General features: G+C 42.5%; 2 protein-coding genes across 3 annotated transcripts in view; one reads left to right on the forward strand and one right to left on the reverse strand.

The window, feature by feature from the left end:
• The window catches only part of rsrc1 (arginine/serine-rich coiled-coil 1), a 107,660-nt gene extending 92,029 nt beyond the window's left edge, over nucleotides 1–15,631 (reverse strand). The window contains exons 1-3 of one of the 2 annotated variants that reach the window (XM_068585361.1): nucleotides 15,528–15,631; nucleotides 14,577–14,780; nucleotides 11,466–11,588 (exon numbers count right to left, since the gene is read on the reverse strand). In XM_068585361.1, the coding sequence (XP_068441462.1) occupies nucleotides 11,466–11,588; nucleotides 14,577–14,764 (311 nt within the window). In that variant the 5' untranslated portion in view covers nucleotides 14,765–14,780; nucleotides 15,528–15,631. Of the gene's footprint in view, nucleotides 1–11,465; nucleotides 11,589–14,576; nucleotides 14,781–15,169; nucleotides 15,310–15,527 lie in introns of those variants that run through there. The other variant, XM_068585362.1, reaches the window with a different exon arrangement.
• A 2,255-nt stretch (nucleotides 15,632–17,886) lies between these two features.
• On the forward strand, nucleotides 17,887–25,761 carry shox2 (shox homeobox 2). The gene is given in 6 exon segments (XM_068585053.1): nucleotides 17,887–18,479; nucleotides 18,482–18,592; nucleotides 20,393–20,601; nucleotides 22,875–22,932; nucleotides 23,263–23,351; nucleotides 24,211–25,761. Coding segments are annotated over 6 exon segments (903 nt in total). The 5' UTR covers nucleotides 17,887–18,337; the 3' UTR covers nucleotides 24,505–25,761.
• Nucleotides 25,762–26,220: the final 459 nt, after the last annotated feature.

Raw genomic sequence — 26,220 nt, forward strand, 5'->3', positions numbered from 1 at the left:
AATTTATGATATTCCTCTAATTATGAGAGCTGTTGAAATCATTTCCCAAGCTGCTTCCTCCTTCCAAGCAGCCACAATATCTGTTCCCTCGGTTCACAGTACACGCACGCACGCACGCACGCACACACACACACACACACACACACACACAGTCATCCACCATTCACACCCACACTGAAACATAAATATACATACACACATACACTAAATGACACACAGGGAATCACTGAAAAGTCGCTGATTGTGAGCACAATTAACACAGCAAAGACAGAGGATGAAAGATTCAGAGAAATGTTTTTTCTCTGTCCCCCTCTGCTTCATAAAAGCAATTTTTAGATTTTTCATAATCTTCAGTTTGCTTTTAATTTAGCAGTCGTCAACACAAACGTCTGCAATGCCCTGCTATGTTGTGAAGCAGAAATGAGACCCCATGCAGGCCACCCACCCACTCACTACACCCCCATTTTCCAACACACACACACACACACACACACACACACACACAAAGCCACAAGGTCAAGTCATTTAGCAGAGTTCAAAGGCCTTCACAGACCCCTCAGATCTAAATGAACCTACAACGGCCAGCCACCGATGAGTCAAAAGATGACTTCCTGCAGCAAGCTGTGGTTTCCTTGTGTGTCCATGAAAATGTGTGTATGTGCATGGACATGTGTGTGCGTTTCTGCATGCTCATGTGTTGATGACCCGATGTCTTCATTGGCGCATATGCCCAGTGTCACTCAGCCTCATCACCGCAATCCTAAACTTGGCCGTCTGGTGTGCACCAGCGACCTTTGACCACCGTGCAGCCGAAGCTCGACATGACACCCATTAGCAGCTGGAGCCGAGGGGGCCCTGGCTCAGCCACTCAGCCCAGACACAAGGTCAAGTGAAGGTCACACTTAGACTAGGTGCTAACCTGCCAACTCGCTCACAGCCACTCACGCAATTGAAACCCACTTTTTCCCACTTCCATCCATCACGGCCCGGAACAATTAGTTACGCAGAGTTAAGAGAGAGTTGTTTTGGTTGTCATTGCCTCTGTCTGTAAGAAGGTGGAAAGCAGGGAGGGAGAAAAAAAGTTGAAGCACTATAGGAGGAGGAGAGGGAGTGCACACTAGACAAGGGGAGACAATAGGTGAAGGACAACAGGAGGAATGGAGAGAGAAGTAACAATAAGATGAAGAAAAAAAGGTTATGAAAGTTGGGGATTCAAGAACAAACAGGGAAACAAAAAAGGGGGAGAATGAAAAAGAAAAGACTGGGATTTATGGAGAGGACAGAGCAGACAGCCGTGCTTCACATCAAGCTGGCTCCAATTAGCAGGTGTGCTCTCAGACGCTCGCGCTCCCTCTCTCTCTGGTCAGGGAAGATGTATTTTTCTGCCTTTTATTCGCATGTATTTATGAAGTGGTAGGAGATCTGAGGGCCCTTAGCATAACAGCCTTTTATTGTTTAAATGTGGACTGCTCGGCCCCGTGTGCTTAAGTGATTTAGGAACCTCACAACTCCAGTATAAGAAAAATCATAAACGCTGAGACAAACCATGTGGGTGGACTGTAAAAGGCACCGAGGAATGGGCCGACAAAAAGCAGACACACATTCCACTACTAAAGGGAAACTACACTTAATTAAACACCCAAGACACAACTGGTATAGCGCCCTGTAAAAAACTATTAGTTTCCCCTCTTCAGTGAAATAACATAAAGTTGTCTTCTGAAAGAACAGAGGCTTGTCTCATAAAGAAGTTTCTCAAAAAATATTTTTTTTTCTTCAACAACTGCTGTCAAGATTGAACAAGGAGTGTGAGAGAGAGAGAGAGAGCTGAAAGTGGAAAGAGAGATCCAGAAATGAATAGAAAGAGAAACACGTTCCCTCTTCTGCATCGGTCGCTTCTCGTGGCCTACGTGTCCCGTGCAGAGTTAGGAGTAGTCCACGGAGGGGCAGATTTTACCTTCTTTTACCAATCACAGTTGGTGGTTAATACGCGAAGCAGAACACCACTTTGACACTGACCATTTTGTAAACAATAAACTCGGACATATAGGGCTTTCCTGGCCAACCCTCTTTGAAAAATGTCGCAGAAGAACGCTGCATTGAAAGGTTGCATGTTATGGGAACATGATACGCTGGAAGCTTCAGACAGCTTTAAAGGAAAAATTATAAAATATTTTCTCTTCCCTCTAAAGCAAGTTACTGCTGATGATTTGACTTGCAATGTGCTACTGTAAGCTGGATGCAAACGATGCCATGCATGTTACAGTGATGGCATGGATGTTATTCATTACACATGTGCAGTAGCACATTAGAGACAGGGTGCATGCTTTGTTATCACACTTTTTGTGAGTGTCAATATCCAACAGAGTTTACAGAAAAATCTGGCAAACTTCCACTGCAATAAAATTGTTGACTGCATTTAAAATAATTACATCTTTCCCGCTTTGATTTCAAGCCAAAATTGCGACGTCGGGTTCTCTGTTCAACCAGTCACAGAAGTCTGCTCTTTGTTCAGCCAATCATACGACAGTTGGCCACGTATCCTTTGGGCGATCCATCTATCTCCACTTCATCCTCATGTCCTCGACTCTGCCAAAACCCGAATGGATAGACAGAACAAAAAAGGAAGACAAATTTCAAATAGAAAAACTCATGCGCATGCTGAGAAAGTGTTTCATTACTTTCAAAAAGATTGTCAAGGTTTCAGTCAAGGCGCACATGATCCTTGTTTCATTTCTCTGCCATTCTCTCATTTTTCTCTTCTTTTTCCACAAATAAATTACTAAATGTGTGAGTGAAACCACATGCTTGTGTGTGTGCGTCAGTGTGTGTGTTTGTGCAGTTCCTTTGCTTGTCCAAAGTGAACTGACAAGTGCAGGCAGTGGTTCCATTAGCTGGCAATTTGCTCCCAAGTTGTCCAGGAGGGAGAAGAGGAATGAAGAAGTGTTTTTTGGCAGGACAACGCACATGGCTCTGCTTAGGACGAGTTAAGTGTGGTGCTCACTCACATAATCCTAGGCCATGATTCAAACACTTTCGTAAAACATACACTCTCGAAAATGAAAGATCTTACATGTGAATTCGACCGCGGCCTAAACGGAGATCAATGCCTCAAATAATGAAAATGCTTGTATGATTGTAAAGATGTTCATTTTCACTAACAAACCCATTTATAACTGTGTGCTAAAAAGTCAACACTCTACGCCCTCGTCTGAATATGCAAGCATTTTGTAAAGACAACCAACTATATAAGTGCACACATGCTTCCTCTGCCTCCCAGAGAACGATGGTGTCCATATGGTTTGAGCCAGAGCGTAAGCAGAGTACAAGGTAAACACGCCTGACTGAGGTTTGTCCATGCATGCTTTCTTAGCATGTGTCTCTACGGACTGGCTCAAAACCTGGCCACAGAATCACACAGCACATAAACACACCTCCCTCCATCCGTGTGTGTGTGTGTGTGTGTGTGTGTGTGTGTGTGTGTGTAGCATGTTTAAGAGTGAAAAGAAGAACTGTGGACAGACGGTGGCGTTTATCTGTGCATAAATTAAGAGCAAAAGCACTTAATTAAAAGGGGAAAAATAAGCACAGATAAAATAAAACTTTGCTAATCGGCTACTTGGCAAGGTGACCTCTGAGCGCACCGGGCGTCATTCTAGGACCCGCTGTCCTGCTGGGCGAGTGGCACAGGGGGGCAATGTGCAGGTCCAGCTATGAGCAGCAGGCAACTGGTAGAGCCCCCCTCCTCTCTATGCTCTCTCTCTCTTTCTCTCTCTCTGTGTCTATGTATAATTTTTTTTCTCTCTGTCTCTCTCCCTCTCTCTCTCTCTCTCTCCCCCCTCCTTCTCCGCCCAGAGTGTTATTAGACCCAGGGCTCCGCTATGGCTCCAAACAGCTCAATGACAACACACAGGGCCTGCCAATTAGAAATAATTAGACAGTCATTTCAGTGGCAAGTCTTTTTAAGTGCATATATAACGATGCAATGATGCTTATTAGCCGGCCTGAGCCGGCGAGGACCGGGGCCTCAAACGCTTTGGTGCTGGAGAAAATAATTATGCCAGTGATCACAAAGCAGGCTGCACATCTCTGTACTTCACCTCCACGCGTTTCAAAAATCCACTTCATTAGCTCCCGTAATTAATCCTCCATTAATTGCAGGAAAAGCCCAGTTTACCTCCCTTCGTTTCTAATTATCATCTTATAAATAGTTATGGTTCTAATTAATGTGTTCATTAGGCAGGATATTTCTCTCAAAGCCTCGCTGGGAGCCAAAGGTCCGGCTCGGCTCTCTCTGAAGCCTAACCAGCCAGAAGGTGAGGCCATCCTGCCTGCATTTGCTTTTATTTTACTACATTCAACCTCCTAATTGGCATTTAAAACCCAATTTGGAAGAACTTCAAGAAGCTTAAATAGGAGAGAGAGACAGAGAGAAGGCAGGAAGGAAAGAGAGAGAGATACATTTGGTGCTCATTTTCCTATGCCAGAGCTAAAAGCGTTTCTGTCTCCGTCTTTCTCTTGGTCTGGCCAGACGGACGGGGCTTTTCACTGTCATGAAGTGAAAACAATGAAGGCTGGTTGCATGTATTAGTCTTTGGCATTGTAGAGATTTTATTTGCAAAATATTGCAAGTGTGTCTCTACCAAAGAAATAACAGAGGGAGTGTCATACTTCTACTGGGTTCAGTCATCAAACTAAAGAACATTTTTGTCTTTCATACACACATATAAAGTGACTAGTCTGCTCTCTATGATACCAATATTAATCATAAAGATGTGTTCACAATCAAACAGCTTTTAAAAAGGGAAGTCACCCAGCTGTCTCAGTGATTAGAGCTGTAAACTTCAAACTAACTTTTTTTAGTCAACCCTGAATTCCAAAATATAAATTGTGAAGAATTTAAACTGTAATAACAATTTATTTAGGACTTAATTTGGAAACATTGAATCATGCATCTTCAAATATGCTCGTTGTCGCGATAAAAAAGAAATTAGCAAAGTATTAGCACCTGTATATCACTACAAGGGGCCATCTGATGAACCATATTCCTAATAGTAAAAACAAACAAAAACAAAACAGATTAATTTCTATTTGCTTATTTAACATCACAATTCAACTACCTTCTAAGATAAAACAGGTTTGATCTTCCCACCTCTACACTTGAACATAAAGAAAAATAAGAAAATAAAGACATCAAGCCAGAATAGAAAAGTTACCTTTCAGCTTCTCTGCAGCGACAGTATACAGGAGATTTAGCAACCGACCAATTTAACAGGTAAGAAAATATGCCGATTCAGAGGCCTATATGATGTCTGCAGAAAAAGCTGATTGGATTTATCATTCAACATGTATGGCAATGAGTTGTTTTTCCGATATTAAAAAATGTCTTTCCAAGCACATTAATGAGAACGATGACCTTGTGTGAATGTCCTTTTTTCATTTTTTAAATCATTTTCTGATTTAAACACAAATCAGTGTGCTTGAGTCATTTCTGACACACTGATGCCCAAAAGATTACTCCATCATAGAATGTAAATGTAACGGAGTATAAAACGACTACCTTTCCAGTCAAGGCAATATCATAACAGGATCAACGTGTCTATACTTCCAGTTTGTTAAACAGATGGCGGGAGGACTTTTTGATGTTGAACTACAGTCTTTGTTTTGGACCATTGTCCTAACTGCCTTATTTGATCATCTCTGCGAGAGGACTGGTGTGATGCCTCCTGTGAGTTGAGTTTTGTGTGCGTGCTACACAACGCAGACTCTCCAGCTAGGTTGCTACCCAGGGGAGTGGGCTAGTGTGTTGTGAGCCTGCAGGATGGAGGAGTGGGGTGGGGGTGAGGGTGGGGGGAGGCTGGCTTGGCAGAAGTGAGGGGTGAGGGAGGGGAGTTTCCTCTGGCGTTAGAGGGGGAACACTGCTTGCGGCGAGGCGCGGATGAAAGAGGCTGTCTGTGTCAGTCACTTATTCCTCCCTTTGGTAAATAAAGGTTTCTGACAACAAAGGCGAGAAGCGCTTGACTGGCCTTTACAGCAAATAAATAAAAAAGACAACACAGGGAAAGAGAGTAAGACAGAGAGACAGAGAGAGAGGAGATACACAACAACAAACACGTTCAGATCTCACAACTGGAAGCATGTTGATTTTTATGGAGTAGAGAAGACGCAGCCAAACTAAACCAGGTCATCTTTCAGTTTAAATCAACACTTTGCAAGTCCGGTAATAGGGGAGGAAGGAAGAAAGGGCTGAATGTCATCCTGCAGGAGGGGGACAAGAAAAGATGTTGAGAGTCCACGGGATAACAGACAGATGGATGAAAAACAGCCAGGAGCCGGCTCAAAAATTCCAGCATGGTGTGTATTCTCCAGACTAACCGGAGATCACTATAAAACAGTGACAACAGTAAGTGAGATACTGCAACTGGACGTTTGTTTGCAGTCTTCCTCGTTTTATTTTCTATCCATCAGCACCATCATCCGTGCCTTATGGTTCTTTCATAATGGAAAAAACCTAAGCGGTTTGTTGGGGAAACAAGATTTTACTTGTCATGTCCTCAAAACACACTCTGGGCCGATTCCCTTTTAAAACCAGCTACACCCAAAACCACCTGCTACATCACACGCAGTCCAAACTGTGTGAATAAATATATGTTGGACACTAATGTGCAGAGCAATTTCCACCCTGTCACCTGACTGGGGAATTGCTGATTCAGATGCAATGAAAAGATGGGAGGCTCACCCAAAATAAAGTCCCTGATTTTCCTCACCCCACCTCTGCACTTAACTGCCCTACCTTTTGCTTTACTCCCCCTCAGAGACCCTTCTCCTTCTCTCTCCAGCTCCTCACCTTAACCCTCCCTGTTCCCAAGCTGCCTGGATGACCTTGCACACGCTCCTCGTTGGTGCTACGCAGAAAAATCTATCCAGCAGATGTACGACACCTCATCTCATACTGGGGAAAATTGCTGTGTGAAATAAATACTCGGCCATCGCTCAACCCTGGACCTGGACATGCACACGCACGCGCAAACACACACACACACACACACACACACACAAACACACTTACACACACACACAACTGCAGTACTTCTGTGATCTCCTGTGCAGAAAGCAGAGCTATTGAGCAAAAACGTCTAGATTACCTCATTCAAGCAGCAGCAAGACATGACAGGGTGGCCAGAGGTTCACTGTCTCATAACCAGAGGACCGAGGCAATGATAGCGACTAGCCCTGGGTGATGGTCTTTAGTCAACCCTGACCTCTGACCTCGCAAGAAGAAAGACACCAGAATGCACCTAAGGGGATAACTAAAGTGTATCATAGTTATTATTATCATTACATCAATGTGTCATGTCAGCCTTAGTGCAGGACACCAGATTTGATGCCGATTCCTCTCTAGCAAGTAAATCTTGGGGCATATTCACAACTTCTTTTTTATGTTTTTTTTTAATTAATTTAGAAATACACATATTTGTGAACGTCTGTATTGTACTGAAACACTGCAGTGCCGTCTTGTTTAAAACAGTTAGCTAAAAGAAATGTGTGTTTTCAGAAGGTTTAAAGGCATCAATAATTATTGATAACTTTTGCTTTTTACATCAAAAACATTTTTGTCACAATTTCCGCTTGGACTTCAATTAGTCATAGAGAGCCACATTTTTTTAACCGTTAAGATGCGGCCCGTGACTGTCTGTTGAGGCCCAACTCATTTCCCTCCCCACGTACTTTTCACTTGCTTTAACTAAGCACCAGTTCTAACCGACCTTTGTGGCTCCAGGGTTGCTGAAAAAATCCTGATTCTGGACTGCTAACCTCGCTTGATATCCATCTCCTTTTAGGGGAGAGACATATTTAGAGGTCTCACTCTCCTTACAGCCATGACAGCAGCCCAGTAATGAAGCCGCTCCAATGTTAGCGGGGCTAGACCCTGACGCTAGCACTCTGCCCTGCTAACTCAACAAACACCTGAAATATTAATGAGGAAAATGTAAGCATTCCTGTGTGTGCCCAGCAGTGTATGATCTCACCGATGCGAGTGCATGCACACGCGCGTGTGAGAATATCCTTCTGTGAACGACACGCTCGGCTTCTCTTTGATGGGTCGAGTGGTAGATTTGTCGCACCTGCCATTCCTCCATGTCTTCTAACGGTGCCGCTAAAGCGAACCGTTAAGTCAATGAAGGACTGACAGAATGACTGACTGAGCCACACACATTTAACCCCTGCTGTGGAAGCTCATAAAAGCGCAGCTTTGCTTCACTCCGCTGAGCTCCGCTGAGCTCACCTAAAGACGTGCCTGTGATCCGGCTGTGATGAGAGGCTGCGTTGTCTTTGTTGGACCGGGTACACATCAGATCACTGTTCGCTGCTGCTGCCATGCTCCACTCTGCTCTCCCCCAGTGGACCAGGCCGTGACACCCCCCACCTCCGCAACATGCATACACGCAAATCTGCACATACATGCATACACTCAATCAACCTCACACATGCTGGTGCGTACTCACACACACACACACACACACACACACACACACACACACACACACACACAATATGCCTGCTCACATCAAAGAGAATAAACATTAATGGCAAATAGGTAATCTGCTCCTCTTGTCTGTTTTACATTTCAGGGCAAGATTGACTGCCTCTGGGGGACCTGGCCCTTCTCTGATTGAAGACAGGAAAAAAAACGAGAACGAGAGGAGAGAAGGAGGAAGCAACGATAGATGGTAAACACATGATAGAGCATTTTTCTTATTTCATGTATCTCTTTATTCTTTATTTATACATGAGAGATTGAAAAGAAGGTAATAATACCCCCCTCCCTTCAACCCACGACTGCCCCACTATGGTCCTAATCTTCTCCCCTGAAATATTCTGAAGTCGACGTTATTATTCTCATTTCTTCTGAATAATATCCCTCTTTTGAGCCTATCTGTTCTCTCTACCGGTGCTCGCTTTTGTCTCTCCTCTTCATTTTCCCCATTCTGGATCTCTCCGCTCTCTCCCTCTACAGCACTAACTCAACCTATTCTCCCTTACACTTTTCCATTCTCCTCTAACTTCTTGTCTCTCCAGTCGGCGCACTCGGCCTCTTCTCGCCTCTCTCGTTCATATTCTGAAGGTGGTGCCATGTTGGCGTGGCAGGGGTGGGGGTAGCAGGCAGCACCTCATATCCTATCTGCGTATCAATCATGAGGTCTGTCCACTTAATGCTCCTCTGATCCATCAGCCAGCCTCATTCCGACACACACACACATACCACTGACTAATGGCAGTCAGGGCACCTGCGCACACCAACCTGCTTTCATCGACACAGTGGCTGCAGAATGTGCAGTATCCCAACTAAACTGTACAGTACCGGACGATAATATTACAGTTGATTGTGGTACTGCAGAAAATACTTGAAATACTGAATATTCACATGGTCTTTATTATTCCCATTTAGGGCATCGACTAACAACAATCGTAATTATCGATTAAGCTTACGGTTATTTTCTTGATACACAGAGTATTCATTTGTTCTATAAAATGGCAGACACTTGTGAAACGATGCCATCACCAGAACCTAAAAGCTGGCTCTTCAACTATCTTATTATTGCAAATGATCATTAGTTTATTCTCAAACAACACAAAGAAGAGAAGCAAATGCTCACATTTAAGGAGCGGGAACTACAAAAAACAGTCATCTGAAAAAAAAGAGACTAAAACCATGAATTGATTATCGGAACCATTTTTTTTGCTGATTGACAAACAAAATAGCCAACTAATCATGTCAGCTCTCGTCCCTTTTTGTTATATTAGACAACAAAAGGGGCACACAAGCGCAAGCCGTCAACAAAGTTTTGCAGACACAAATTGCAGCTGCCATCACATAAACGCATAAATTCATCATCAATGCCAACGTTTTGCACATCCCCACCTCCAACACCGCCTCCAACCCCGCCTCCACCTCCTAACACCCCACCCGACGCACTCCCACCAACACCAGCCCAACCCACCTGCTCCTCGCTCACCGCTAAGCCGATTACACAACGCAACCCTCCTAATCACAGTACAGAATTTGTAAACACCGATGTCATCGACTGTAGTTCTAAATCTCCCAAATCCCCTCCACCCTTCATCTCACACCACACCAGTAATGCCATTTTCGACTGATGTTTTAATCACCAGTGCCGCTGTGAGTGATTGCAACTGAAAAAAGGGAGAAAATGTGTGCAAACTGTTTGGACAAAGTCCATAAATGGTTTCAGGTCACGGTGCAACACGTAAATGTGCTGCTTGTTGTGATGCCACAAAATGTTCTGTGACCATTAGGTTGGAGAGTGCATGTGTTGTCTGTTTTTATGGCACCATCAACCACTCTTATGTCAAAACAGCTCTGTTGGATCATCCATTTATCCTGACACCGCTGTAATGAAGATATTACAACTCTTTTTTCCTTTGTGATTAAAATGATCTCTGCTCTCCCCGACAGCCATACACAAGTAAACAAAGGGCCTTGCTCGCGCATATATTATGACAACCTTTCTTCAATTGTGCGTCTGTGCATGTTTTTATGCGTGTATGTCTGTGTGTGTGTGTGTGTGTGTGTAGGATTTAAAAACAGCACAGTTTACTGGTTCATTAGCACCAGATTAGCTATGCTAATGACATGGAGCGCCACACACAGAGACGTTGCCTTTATGTTTCTGAAAGGGATACACCACTCACTATGACTGTGTGTGTGCGCAAGAAGTGTGGTGCAGGTGTGTACACATTAGCCTCGCATGAATAAGTTAGTCACTTGGTAAAAAATACACCAACAATAATCAGAATTTAACAGGGTATATATGGGTAATGGTGTTTTAATTGCATTCATGAGTGAAAAGAGCTGCTGCCAGAAGAGATTTGCGAAGGATTGAACTGGTGTTGCAATTTGACCTGCTGTTTCCATGAGTGTTTCATTATTACTCAAAGTAGACAGACAGTCAGGACAAGCTGAGACACGAGTACAATGCACACGCAACACACTCTTTCAGACCTAAGGCGCAAGTTTCCATGTGGATCTATCTGATGACATGAGATACAAATAGGAAGAAGTAAACTTGCAAAAATCCTTTTCTTCTCTTTTTTTTTTTTAATAGGAAACATCTGCAAAGGCATTTCATATACTGATTTGGAAACCAACCACCTAAAGTGCTTCAAGACCATTTTATTTTGTTATTTTCTATTCATTTTTTCTGTCATAAATAATGCTCATCGCTCTTTCTATCCAAGTAACATATACTTTGCTTCAGTGAAGATTAAACATATTGTATTTAAGCATATTTGTATGTTGTATTTTGTTTAGTTTTAGTCGTTGAAATAATATAGATGTGTCTTTTTTGTATTTTCTTTCGCTGTGTGTGTGTGTGTGTGTGTGTGTGTGTGTGTGTGTGTGTGTGTGTGTGTGTGTGTGTGTGTGTGTGTGTTGATGATGTTACCTCTTGTCTCGGCTGCGTGACCTGTGTGAGCGGTGGCTCCTTCCCTTGTCTCTCTCTGTGCTGCGACTCCTCCTCTTGCGGGACGAACTGTGGGACGAACTGCTGCTGGAACGTCTCCGTCTCCTGGAGCACACCGAGCAAAAACATACACATTCAATTCTATTATTGGCAGGACCCTTTAAACAAATCATAAATCAGAGAGCAAGCTTGTGGACTATTAATCATTAGGATTTTAGCAAACCAGATAGTGATTTGTTTGAATTTGTCTTGAATGTTCAGTGTGGTTCATGAAAAAGATCTGCTTCCCAAAATTTGCTGAGAACATACATTTGTTATGAGCAATCTTACGAGCTTTATCTTGTAGTTTTCCACAGGTGGACTAAACAAACCTACAGAACCAAAATCAAACACTTCTAGTATCAGCTGCCTCCTCACTTCCCCCTTAGGCTCCACCCAGCAAAGGCAAAAACCTTTTGTATTGTCTGTCTTCCTTCACCATCGTCTGAAATTATTCCCTCTCCTAAATACGTGAATGTTGTATTCATAATTTGTTTTGCTGTTCATTTCAAGAGCAAATATGTCCTAGTGTCCCAGACAACCTCACCTGCTACGAGCAGCGCTGAGTCTGGCGGCTACTTTGCATTAGTGAACACGCTCGGTTACAGCCGAGAGCAGCAGAGTCATGCAGGCTGCCCTGCAGTTCCTCCACAGGGGCCCTTTGGTGCTCTCTTGCTCTTTAATGTGGCTACAGCAGTTTGTGTAGCGTCTATTTTCCAAACACCACTCACACCGCTTGCCTATTGATATCATGTAGCAGGAGGCATTTATGGGGGTGAATGTAAATGTAGAAACCCCCCTCTTCTTTGTGCAAACAGTTTGAGTAATATTAATTATTTAAAATCTCTTTTATTTCACCAAAGCCAAATATACCCAAATCTTTCAGCACACACAAAAAACACATAGACTGTGCAATGGGAGCTCTGTAAGATAGAGGAGAAGAGAGGTAAAAGCAAAGCAATTCAAATAACAGAGAAGCTGAACTATCAAACCAGAGTTGTACCACTTAGAGCAGCACAGGAAAGATCCATTAGTATTCCAAAGGCTGGATCCCATGAGCAGGGCCTTATGAAATAACTTCCACAGCCCGCGTACAACCGCTTCACACACTACACAGAAGAAACACACAGTAGTGAGCTGAGGGTTTTTGGAAGGCGGCGTGAGCTCACATATATTCTCAGAAGCCCGTGCAAATGTAACGTAATAAAAACATAATGGCTCAAACAATGGGAGTAGGAAGCGCTGGTTGACACAGAATCCTTTCACGTGAAGACAGGACCTACCTCGTATCGTTGAATTTAATGTCTCTTGCTCACTTAAACACACTTTTTTTTTTGCTTTGTCTTGATCATGCTTTATATCTCACACACGAACCCATGGACACACTTACTTTCTTCATGCGCACATATTAATTATGTGGTCATGATGTCACCAACCTGGAGCATAAGCCCTCTGCGGTTTGACCACATGTTAGGTCTCTCTACACTGTATGTATGCAGGTTAAAAATGTCATTGAATGTGTGCTGTCTTTCATACAAGCCTATTTGAGGAACTGGTTTTATTGTAAGCACACACACACTGTCTTGGTTAATTGATCAAAATGTATGGCTAATAGATGAGGAACTGTGGTCCCAGGGTTTGCCATTCCAGCCCCATCTCATACAGACAGGCAATGACTTCCAATCAGCAGTAATGGACCTTGACCAAGCCTCATAAATAATTACCATCAACTGGCCTTGTCTGAGCAGCCACACAGCCAGTGGCAGCTGTGGATGGATGGATGAGGCAGCCAGGTCCAGCCACTAGCCACTAGCCACTTGTAAAGATGTCTGATTACTCCTGGACCTCCCTCTTCCTTCCTCAGAGTCTGCTTGATAACAAAGCGTGCCATTTTGGAAACATGAGTAGAAACTCAGATTGTTTATATTTGAGACTGGACACAAAATTAGCCATTTAAAAACAGACATCTATCCCCAGTCTAGGCTCAATATTTGATTGTTACTTTTATATCTTGGTCGTCTTAGCAAAGTTCTTATCTGGCATTTTTTATAAAGAGTACAGGGGTCCATCACTGACGAGAGGCGGAACAGTCTGTAAAGTCTGCGAGTGAGAGAAGTTACTTCACATGGCGTTCTCTAAAAGAGGAAGGTGGACAGCGAGACAAGAGTCTTTAACCAGAGTCTTCTATGTTCAATTATTTTTCTTTAAGGCAGTTCAAAACTTGTAGGTCTCATGTGTTCAGACGATTATTAAAAGCTGAATGTGAAACTTTGCTGTAGTCAAAGCACAACACAATAATCTAAGAGCCGATATGACACATTCATTCACTGTCCAACAGCAATGTCAACAGAGACTATAGAGCTGAAACAAGTGGTTTAATAACAGATACAGTCCCTGACACACATTTTATAAGAGAATAATATAATGTTGTGGCTTTTTTAGTTGATATCAATAGACACCTGCATTAACTGTATTTAAAGCTACAGGGCAAAGACTATTTATTTATTTTTGTAAAATGAGTACTTTATTTTAAGATTTTTTTTCAAAAGCTTTCAGTAATGTCCTTTTTTTCTTTATTTGATTTGACAGTCAGTTCTTGACTTCACACAGATGTTGAAAAAACTGCTGGCTATTATAATACACATGGAACTAAATCATAGTGCAAGTTGGACATTTTTGTAATGTACCGGACCTTTGCATGAGGACATTTCCTCAAACTGGACCATTAGTTAAATACGTGATCTAGACTGATAATGCGCTTTGAAATTGATAAAATGCTAAGAACTCAACTAGAACTGAGTTTTTTTGCTTTAATAGAAATACAACTGCTCAAGTTTCACCACTTGTACGGACTGTGGCTACAAAGAATGAAGGTTAGTCTTTACACAGGGTTCATACATTTAGCATGTGCAAACACACAGGAACATCCAAGTCAGGGGGTTGGCTGCTGGGATCACCACCAAAGCAGCCCTGAAGATAACGATCCGTCTTGTACAAGGACCCTTCAGCAGGCAGTCACCTGCCAGTCCTTGTCCCCTTGTTATGCACTCTCACCTCCTGTCTTTGTCCTTATCTCTGGAGCAAGAACGGCTCCGGCGACCAGGCCTTCGACTCCGGCTGCTGGCCACCTTGCTGTTGGAGGATGAAGACGAAGAAGAGGAAGAGGAGGATGACCGGCGACGCTGCTTCTTTTTCCTCCTGCTCCGACTGTCATCCTCACTATCAGATGAACGGCGACCCATGCTGGCTGACTTTCAGCTGGCGAGACACAGAGAGAGAGAGAGAGAGAGAGAGAGAGAGAGAGAGAGAGAGAGAGAGAGAGAGAGACAGAGAGAGAGAGACAGAGAGAGAGAGAGAGAGAGAGAGAGAGAGAGAGAGAGAGAGAGAGACACACACACACACACACACACACACACACACACACAGAGAGAGAGAGAAAGAGAGAGTACACGTACAGTACACACAAAGTAGTGTTACTTACTGGTGAGCTCTCTGACATCTTTCAGCAACAATTTGATTCAAGACTAAACCCACAGAATTGATGTGGGCACACTAACATTCAACAATGCCAGTACGATATTTTTTCTTCACATCTTGTGAACCAAATGTTGTATTAGCGTAGCTTCTTTAACCATGGGTATACTAACTTAATAGATGTGGATGTGTAGCTAACTGTTACAACATGTAACGTTAGCTGAGCTCATCAGCTACAGAGGAAGGTAACAGTTATGTAACATAGGTCACCGTTACAGCTCTAACAGCACCGTTCACAACCGCAAATATGATAAAAGGTAGATTTAAATGTCAGTTTTCTATGGAGGCTAACTAGAAGGCTAGCTGTGCTACCTCCTCTAACGTCTGGCTGTATGCTAGCTCTTGTTGTGACTGAACCCCCCAGGCCGCGTCACAGGAGCGATGCACTGCATTCAGTTAATGTCACGTGAAGGGCAACAACGGAGCGACGCAAACAACAAGTTGCCTTGAAATGAAAATCCCGCTCCTCACCTTTTGAATCGTTGTGCAGCTCCACAACTCTGCCATGCACCGCTCAGGAGCCCCGACTCGCCGAGCCGGAAAACATCGATCGAGTGCAGAAAAATTAATCAAGCCCAGAGCAACAGATCGCGAGTCGGCTCCGCTGTCATCTGAGATCTTCGTGGGTTTGAATTACGTGCTGGTTTATTTTCTCAAAATTTTAATTTCAGCCTCAAATCAGCTTTATAAGATAAGATAAGTAGCCTATACCCCAATGCACTTAAGATTAATATTAATATAAGTCCATTAACATATATATTTTTGGCGAGATGTTAAGGGTGCCTGCTGATTTAGTGAGGCAAAAAGTAGACTGTATTTCCATTATTGCATGACTGATGTAGGCTATTTGAACATTTTGGGATATTGGCTTATTCCAGCAAGGCCACTTTTGACACTGCATGGCACAATTCAGATGAGGTTAATTGTTGCAGCTCTTCTGGATGTATTCGTTAAATTGTGTCTGCCATTTTTTTGTTTGAGTCAATTGAAAATAGCCCAAATGAAAATAACTATAGTGTGTGTGTTTGTGTATATCAACAGTTTGGGTTACTTATATTAATTTTTGATTCGACACGCCCACCATAAATTACAACACAAGCAAAAGGTCTGTTAATGAACATTTGCATGAGGTCATCCTCTCAGAATAATAAGGTTTTACTGCAATTCATCCACACAGAGCTGGAAGGACAGAGTGAGCATCCAGTCAATTCACAGCACAGTATAACAATGAATTACTTAATTAAACTCAAATAATAAAAAGAAATACATATCGGGACTGAAGGTGAAACGACTACTGTTTTACTGGCAGCATGAATGAGGGAATGAATCAATAATATTCATATGGAAGAAACAAGTTAATAGGGTTTCCACTGCAAATATACAAGTTGCTGCTTATCAGGGCGATTAGGAAACCACCCTGCTTTTATATGCAGCAGGAATAATAGTAATTAATGCCTGAGGTTTGAGCTGAAACATCGTTAATATTTAATTAGGGAAATTGTTGGCGCTTTAGTGTAGAAATGGAACTGTATATAGATCATCAATAAACACGTGTATGCAACAAATTCCCCCCGACGCTTACACGATCCCGCTGTATTTTGTCTGCATCTATGTTTTCTCCTCTTCTGACTTAATTGCTCTCTCCGCGGCGTTACTTTCACCGCAAGTCAACCATTGTTTATTTATTTTTGCAAATATAGACAATCATTTCAGCGGAAAAAGGCGAGTTGAAAACGTTAATTAGTAAGCCCAGTGGCAACGTATCGCGAGAGGCACTATAATTAAACGTTTAGCTGCTATTAAACATCCTAATGGGTTAAAAAGTCCACTGAGAATGAATATTAAGCGATATAGTCTCACTAATGACGACAATTTAAAATACATAATTGCTGATTAAACACAAAGCAACGCTGCAAATAGTGTGAAACATTAAATTATTTGTCTCATAGGGTCCCAAACTTTCATGGCAGACTTATAATATACTGTCGAGCATGTGCAGTAACATTATTCAGGTTAATATTATTATGATTATGATTAATACTCATAATCATAATAACCTTAGTAATGTTATTGCACATGCTCGGCAGTATGTATATAATAATAATAATAATAATAATAATAATAATAATAATAATAATAATAATAATAATAATAATAATAATAATAATAATAATGTGTTTATGGTTATAATGTCGTTTATCATTATTGTTAGAATATCAAATTAGTCTTCAAACTACTACACTTAATTTATAATATATCAACACATTTTTCCCCATTATTTTAAACTTTATCTCTATATTAATTCATTTTTGCAGCGATTTTTTTTTCAAATGAAAAGGACATATAAACACATCAAAACCCATCAGGCCTGAAGCCAACTGTATACGACGGGTTTTTTTTTAGTCATATGATCACTTAAGGTTCCTTTAAAAGCTCCATGTATTAAGTCGTTGCTGCTCCTCTTGGCATCCCAGCTGGTCCACTTTTTTCTTTCTTTTTTGTTTACTCCTTTCCTCTCCGTGTCATCGTTGTGACTTATTTCCCCCCCAGATCACAGAGATATACTGAGGAAGGACTCCTCACCCATGTGCTTCCCTCTCTCTTGTCATTTCAGATTTCTAAGCCACACCCCTGCAGAGAGAGAGAGAGAGAGAGAGAGAGAGAGAGAGAGAGAGAGAGAGAGAGAGAGAGAGAGAGAGAGAGAGAGAGAGGAGAGAGAGAGAGAGAGAGAGAGGAGAGATCCATGACCATCTCACGGGTGTTTAAAAACTAACTCAGGACAATAGCAGCGAATGAGCGCTTAATTAAATTAATTAGTCCTTCTTGTCAATCTCGGATTAATGGCCAATAGTAACGGTGCTGCTAATGTGTTTTTTTAAACTCCTCTCTCTCCCATATCAGTGAAGGGGAAGGGGGGCTCATCCCGGCATCCTGAGGGGAGGTAATTTGCACGGATCAAGGGGGCAAGGCGCCGCAAAGTATAAATACTGTGACTTCAATAGAGGATCACCAGCAGGTTCCCAACTCCGCTACCAAAGGAGGGAGGAATTGGCTGAGAAGATATATTCTTTATATTTTTTACATTTTCTTTCAGAGTTTGGCAGCATCCTTTCGCGGGCTATCGTTTTCAAGGGGTCCGACTTTAAAACGAGCCACACTATTGATGTCTTAAGCTGTCGTGGAGCAAAGAGAGAGAGAGAGGGAGAGCGAGTGTGAGTGAGAGAGTGAGTGAGTGAGTGTGTGTGGTGATTTTTTTTTTTTTAAGAGGAGAGAAGGTAGTGATGAAGAGCTCACCGCTTTTCGTGTCTAAGTCTTTCGATCAGAAAGTGAAGGAGAAGAAGGAAGTGATAACCTACAGGGAGGTGTTGGAGACCGGGTCGACGCGAGCGGGAAGCAGGGAGTCTTTAACCGCGGAGCCCGGGAGCCGGAAGAGGCTGCAGCCGTCCCCCGGAACGGTGCGCTCTCGCCGGGCAGGGAAACTGACATGCTCGGCCCGGAGAGAATCAGGGATGCCGGGAGCCCCAAACTCATAGACGGTAGGACCGCAATGTTGTGCGCTGCTGTGTGTATGCTGCTTTCGTTACCGACAGGGAGAGAGGACTGGACCAGCATTTGGCAAATCGTACAAATACATGGTGATAACCACGTCTTTTTACTTGCGAAATGCGGTTAAAACATCTTCGTTTTAGTTTATAATCCAAGCCAAGCTACCGCAGATTTGATCCCAATAGGCGATGTAAGTTGGAGGATGATCGAGATCTTGTGCACCGGTGCTTTCGGAAAGTATCTTCATGTTTCGTTATTGTTTTGCCATATTCACCGTCGAAACCACCCTCCTTAAAGACCTTATAACCTGTATTGCTTATAACAACTCCTATCTTTATCAGATGACCGCAGCTTATTATTGTCTTGTTGTGGTGCAGTTTCAAAAAGTTTTTATTTATTCGAAGGTTTACCCCAGAACTATAAACAACAAGGCCTTCGTGTGGCAAATAATAACCAATATATTATGATATAAAAGGGCTTAAATCCATTTTAATGCATTTTGTTTTTATATCACACTTTTCTGAAAGTATCATGAGGGCATTATGGTCCTTGATTTGCCTTAAGTAAAAAAAAAACTCGCTATACTTTAATTGATTTGAAGCCTTTCACTAATGTACGTTATAATAATCCATTGCATTGATTGCCAGTTACATCAAAGAGACTAATATATGATTTATATTAACGTTTCAACTAAAAGAAGGCTCATCAAAGACCTGACATAAAGACATCACTGCACATGAAAAGTGGCAATCAAGTCCTGTCATTTCTGGAGTCACTCAGTGCACATAGATGTCTATTTCAGATATGAAAGCAGGTCAACTGGCTTTAATAAAAACCTGATGATTTCATATTTAAAAAAATAAAATAAATATCAAATAGATATGGTGGTTGTCCTCAATAATGCAGTGCCCCCCCCCCCCCCCCCCCTTCACTCCTCTAATTACAGAACGAATAAACAGCCATAAAAATGCGACGATGACACGCAGCATAAAATCATAATTTAAACGGTAAAGATGGAATTAATTACAAAATATTGCTATTGTATTTAATGCTTCCGTACCCACCAGTGCCAACTGTTTTTTAAATAATGTATATGTTTACATTTTAAATTGAAATTGAAACTGAAGCATCTGCTAATGTGTTTTATGAAACCCGGACAAAATATGACAACACACAGGACAAGATATCTTAGAGTTGGGTGGCTTGTAAAAAAAAAAAAAAAAAAAAGACATCTGTTCGTCATGGGCAGCGTGGTTAAAAGCGGAACTGCGACAAGCATGTATCAGACATCCAACAGTGGGCACAGCGTTGCATATTTATAAGCAGTTAATAATTAAAGAGCTTTATGTAGCTCTACAAAACATCCGAGGTCTGATAGCTCTGTGATATTTGAGGGCTGGGAGGGCATGTCTTTCTTTCTTCCTTATCATCGAGCTTTTATTTCAATTGGTAAAGATAATCATGTATGTAGTGCACGTTATTTCAGCTATGCCTTTAATCTCTTGTAGAGTTGCACAACCGTTAATTTGGCTAATTTTTGGCTCATTTTATTTGTCTATTTGGCTTTCCTCTCGTGTTTCCAGAGTAAAGATAAATTAAAAAATAATTCATAAATATGTGGCGATGAAGGCCAACGATGACCCCAGATTGGAGGTCACAGTTCAGCCTCATGATCTCTCACTCTCTCTCTCTCTCTCTCTCTCTCTCTCTCTCTCTCTCTCTCTCTCTCTCTCTCTCTCTCTCTCTCTCTCTCTCTCTCTCCCTCTCTCTCTCTCTAAACAACTAAACAGGCCACACGGACGTGAAGGAGAGGAAAGAGGACTCGAAGCCTTTAGAGGACGAGGCGCAGACTAAAATCAAACAGAGGAGAAGTCGGACTAACTTCACGTTAGAGCAGCTTAACGAGCTGGAGCGGCTCTTCGACGAGACCCACTACCCGGACGCCTTCATGCGGGAGGAGCTGAGCCAGAGACTGGGACTGTCGGAGGCCCGAGTGCAGGTAGGAAGAGCGCGAGACCGATGGAAGGACTCTCAGGTGTTTAATTAATATGAAGGCAGCATCAATGTGGTATGGTTGGACACTATTTCAAGGCCATTACAGTTTAGTAAATTATGAAAGAAGGAGAAAAAAATAATAATGATATCACTGTGAGTGTGTGCGTGTATGGTCTAAAAATAATAGAAGGACTCACACAGACTAATAATAATAATAATAATAATAATAATAATAATAATAATACAATAATTACAAATGCAATCATGTGTTTCCCATGTTCAGTCTTTTTTCAGGAAGGATTTTAATAATATATTCACTGATTTGTGTTATAATAAACTGGATATAACGCACATATTTAGCTTTGTGGAGGTTTAAATGTAGAAGGGAGCCTAAACGTGCACATACATACACTTAGAGAGGCCTGGATTCAACAAAACATACCAGAGGAACCCCCCCAATGGCTGTTAGGTTTTAATTAATTGAAAAAGATTTAGAGTTCACCATCAAAATGTTATTTTGTCATACTTTTCGGATCAGATTACTTGTCCCTCAGCTTGTTTTGATGATTTAATTTGTGTTATTTATCCCAAACATGCCTTTGTTTGGATCACGAGAGTCGTTTTAATCTGTATGTCCTAATCCACCGAAACAAATACGCCTACAAATATTTGCCGTCCGTTTTCTGGGTGTATGTTACCAAGGCCCCGTTTGCCAAAGATGCTGTCGTTTTTCATGGGGACAGACCATCTGCGCAGAAACCTAGTAAGGGGGGGGGGGGGGCATGCCCTGCGTAACGGGAGCAGGGGGACAATGAACATATAGACAACTGCTCTCATCTGATTCATCAGAACTCCATAATATCTTGCTGCAGACTCTTTTATCCCGCAGCTCCGGCTCAGGGGAGGACTGAGCATGTGTCTCTACATTGAATATGGCGGTCTAAGAGAAAAACATAAATCATAAAACCAGCCCCCCCCCCAAAAAGAACCCCATCCAAAACTCACCCTTCACCCCCCCCCCCCACCCCTCAGAAAAAAAGTTAAAGCCAGCTTTTCGCAGGGCTCTCCCGGCCTGAACTGGAATCTCACCAATAAGGCGTATTGTATCCCCAACAAGGAGCACAGCTCGGGGATTTGCATAAATTATGTATTATTTTCTACCCAAATCAAGAGCATGAGCGCTCCCCCTCTTTCTCTCCGTGGGAGTATTATATCGTTTTACCAGTTGCTTTCACAGGCTAAACATTTATTTTTTCAAAACATATCTGCCTCAATCGATAACGGCAGAGCATTTGCTTTTATCATCGCGATAAATTATAGCTGCAGCGAGCACAAAAGGACTTCCGATTGACATACACGTGGTCAATAAATGAAGCAGGTTGACAGCCGAATCAATATGATATTTCAATCATGCTTATATGGACCTAATGTAAGGGAGATTGCAGATTGACATGTTGTATTGTGGGCTAATTTAGCCGGAGCTTTGTCTGGGAGATTCAAAGCAGATTATCATAGAAATAAATCGTTTAATCTGTGTTCCAAGGCGGTTCTCTGAAATTGACGCTTGTCGATTTCAACAGAAGGAAAAAGAAAAGTGAGCAGTCTTTGAAGTGTTTTGTGTGTGTGTGTGTGTGTGTGTGTGTGTGTGTGTGTGTGTGTGTGTGTGTGTGTGTGTGTGTGTGTGTGTGTGTGTGTGTTATGGCAGTGATTAGACAAAATTGTGAGGCATTTAAGCGTTTCACTGACATGGATTTTCTGCAGATAAGGGTAATTAATTTCAGCGGTCATTTAATGAGAGGGAGATATAAAGAGAAAGAGGGAGATGCTCTCAGATCGCCTTGCTCTGATGTCCAAAACCGTAATAGCATTGCTGCTATTCGATATCCGAGAGTCCATTCAACTCTTCGGGGACACTAATCCATAGAAAGATGAAACCAACGCTGACAAGGTTATTTATTATAGTCAAATGGTCCTGCACATTTCCAACAAGCGTGTTTCTATTCTCCCAATAAGGTTTTAATGTCCCTCTTTTCGTAGATTTACTACTTTCTATTTTTTCGCTCCTCTCTTGCGCTCCCTCTCTGCCCAACCCCCTATTCTCCCTTGTTATAGACTAAATGTAATAATTCAAATCTGGGGTTAAGCAGTGCCATTAATATTTTAGTGCTCCGTGGGGATATTGTTTTTCTGCGGTTGTTGTTACTTTGAGAGGAATTACACATGGCCTCACAAGCAGCTGCCAATCAGCAGCTCTCTAATTAATTTCTGTCCCTGCAGGTTTGGTTCCAGAATAGAAGAGCCAAATGCAGAAAACAGGAGAACCAGTTACATAAAGGTAAGCTTTTATCCTGCATGCTCCCACATAACACAAACACTATAGTTCTATTATATTATATTCTAGGTCTATTCTATTACAAGGCAACAGCACGCTCAAATGCGTGCAGCATCTTTAATCTTTACGCACTGTTACTATTTGGGACGTGGTTTCATTTCCAGTTTATCAAGCCATCAAAAGCACTGTAATTCCTTTCGTGCCTGCATGTTGATCCTGGACGTTATTAAAGTTTTACCCGACAATCAGCTCACTGCTCGTTACTCAGTACAGTTTACTTCTTTGTGTGTGTGTTTTTTTTTATTATCATCCTCATCATCTGTGCTTTTGCAGGAGTCCTGATTGGAGCAGCGAATCAGTTTGAAGCTTGTCGTGTTGCGCCATATGTCAACGTGGGGGCTTTACGGATGCCATTCCAACAGGCAAGTTACTTTGAAGCGTCTAGTTTTAAAATCAGACCAATCCCCGGACTGCTGTCTTGGCACAGGTTCTGCCCAAGTGCTATGCAGAGACTCCAGTACCAATGTAGGGGGTAACTAAACTCTTATTACCACACCGGCAAAAGCACTGAGCCAACACAGTGCTGCCTGTACAACCTAATGGGAAAATCCCCTCTATTGTTTTATGGCTCATTTATAGGCCTGCTTCACTGCAGCAGGCAAACATATTAGTACTTCAGAAGCTAGGACTTTCTCAATGTTTTCCTATATCTCACACTAAAGTATATGGCCTAATGTCCAAACTTGATTGGTTTCTTTGTGATAACTGTCCATCTGGTTGTGGTGAGTCTCAGAATAGAAAAAAATATGAGCACAATTTATACTGCACTGCATTTTAGTGAAGTCCAGTCCTCACTTTGAGCACCGCTGTTTTTTTATGGGTTTAGTATCCTGTCGCAAAAGCCCAAGATTCCCAAAGGTAATGACTTGAGATTGGATTTCATGCTATTGATGTCCAAATGAAAACTCACATTTGACCTTTGATTCACAAGAGCCGCAGCAGTCAATAATATCCATATGACTGTATGCCATCCAGGGATATTGCTCAATGACACGTCAGAAGAAAAGCGCTGGGATTGAACCCGAAAGTCCAGCTGAATGCTGGCACACATTGGTGTGCCTCCTCAGAGTGTGCAGCTATAGTTAAACCACTTGTACAACCGTGACATATCGTGAAATGACCCTTTCCGACAAAGCAATGCAAAGTTAACGCATGTTCTCCCCCCTTCTCTCCCCCCACCCCCTCCCCACCCCTCCACACCCGTGCGTCCCGTCCCTATAGGATAGTCATTGCAACGTGCCGCCCTTCTCCTTTCAGGTGCAGGCGCAACTGCAGCTGGACAGCGCCGTGGCCCACGCGCAGCACCACCTGCACTCCCACCTGGCTGCGCACGCACCCTACATGATGTTCCCCGCGCCGCCGTTCGGACTGCCCCTGGCGACGCTCGCGGCCGAGTCCGCCTCCGCCGCCTCCGTCGTGGCCGCCGCCGCCGCCGCCAAGAACACCAGCAAGAACTCCAGCATCGCCGACCTGAGACTGAAGGCCAAAAAGCACACGGCCGCGCTGGGACTGTGACGCCAGGTGGACTGGGGGACACGAGGCGCCCACGCGCTAGCCGCCACGTCCGCGCGACTGAGACACGCTGAACTTGAACACTTTCAAAGTGAGGAGAAAGAACAAAGTGAGAAGAAATTATCCAAGGACGATATTTATGTTTTCTTTTATAAATGAAGGACGACGAGTATAACTATTCAAACAAAAATAATTATATAGGTTATTTATGAGACAAAGAAAAGACAATGAAGAAAAAAGAGAGACTGTGACGTGATAGCCTACACAGATGTGATTTTTGGACGCCCAATAAAGTGGGACGGATGGCGAGGCTACGCAGGGTCCTGCTCTGCAGCCACGTGGCCGAGGAGGGCGGGACACCCCGAGGAGGAGGACGATGCAGCTGGGACGGTCGATACTTTGTCAAACAAGGCGAACCATTCTGCATTTGTTCTGATTTAATATCATATTGTTATCGTTTCATTTTGAACCTATATAGAGGCTGGCCTCGTTATGAAACACTTTCTCTGTACAAGGACAGAGCGGGAATTCTTTGACGAAACAGAAGAAAAAAAGAGACAATATTCGAAGTGTTTCCCCTTCTCCTGTTGCTTGTTCGAAATTCAAAAATGCCCAAGCAGTGTTTGCATGAGTTCGCCTTCACGGATGATGTGAGCCATCTCTCCACCCTTTTTTTTTCTTTCTCCCTTCATCCCCCCCCCCGACCCCGCCCCCCCCTCCCCTCCCCTCCCTCCTCCCGGAGGAAGGGCAACTCTCACTTGAATGTTTGGCCTGTATTTGACCTTGGTTGGACCTCCTCTGGTAAAGGTGAAATTATAGGCGACGCGCCAGAAATGTGAGATTATAATATATGTGTCATATGCTGAACTTTTTGGTCAGGATAACCCGATCTATACTGTCCACTTGGTAAATATGTCATCTTTAACAGAGTGAACACGGGAATAAACGACAGTAACACGAGAACTGTATGCGAACAGGTACGGGCACGTGTAAAATATGTTTATACACAAGAAACATGCATTATTTTTATTATTTAGTGGCGTTATGCCTTGTGAGGAATTTGTTCATTTTGTATTTTACTTTATTTCCGTGTATTAAAAAATCATGTGCTTTCTGTATGTAATTTTGATGTTTTTATAACAGTGAAAGTGAACTTATACCTGAGGCACGGGTTTCTTAAAAAAAAGAAGAGAATACTCATGAAATTGTTTTACTTTTTCCATCACATGTGAAACGTGAATCCACCGAAACAAAAATGTTTTTCGTTCCTATAATAAATTAACTAAAGTTTCTTTAATGAGTTGACATTATTTTTACATTCGTAATTGGTCTTTGGCCAAATTATTAGTATTGTTATTATTATTGCTTCCGTTAAACCTTTGAAGGCAATATATTTTTAATAATTCATGCCTGTAGCTATAGGTCTTTTGATAACGTCACAGTTGTGACAGGCCCGTTTAGTCAGGACATGGCTGTCTGTTGCTGCTCCCATGCCAAACCGATGCATTATTCATATTTTGGTTATGGAGCGTTTGGAGAGGAGGACTGGCAATTTCCAGTACAAGCTAGAAAAACTGGCAGATAAAGGATGAAAAGAGAGGGGGCGTTTAATGGCTCAAAGATAAAGTTTTGCAGCCCTTAAAATGTACATTGCATATTTTAATACAATTTTATTCTATTCTTGCAGTAATTAGCCTAGATAAACTAGCCACAACAGAC

The sequence above is a fragment of the Clinocottus analis genome, unplaced genomic scaffold (assembly GCF_023055335.1).
Source record: "Clinocottus analis isolate CAN_PGR_092001 unplaced genomic scaffold, fCliAna1.0.p SCAF_2, whole genome shotgun sequence".
NCBI lineage: Eukaryota > Metazoa > Chordata > Actinopteri > Perciformes > Cottidae > Clinocottus > Clinocottus analis.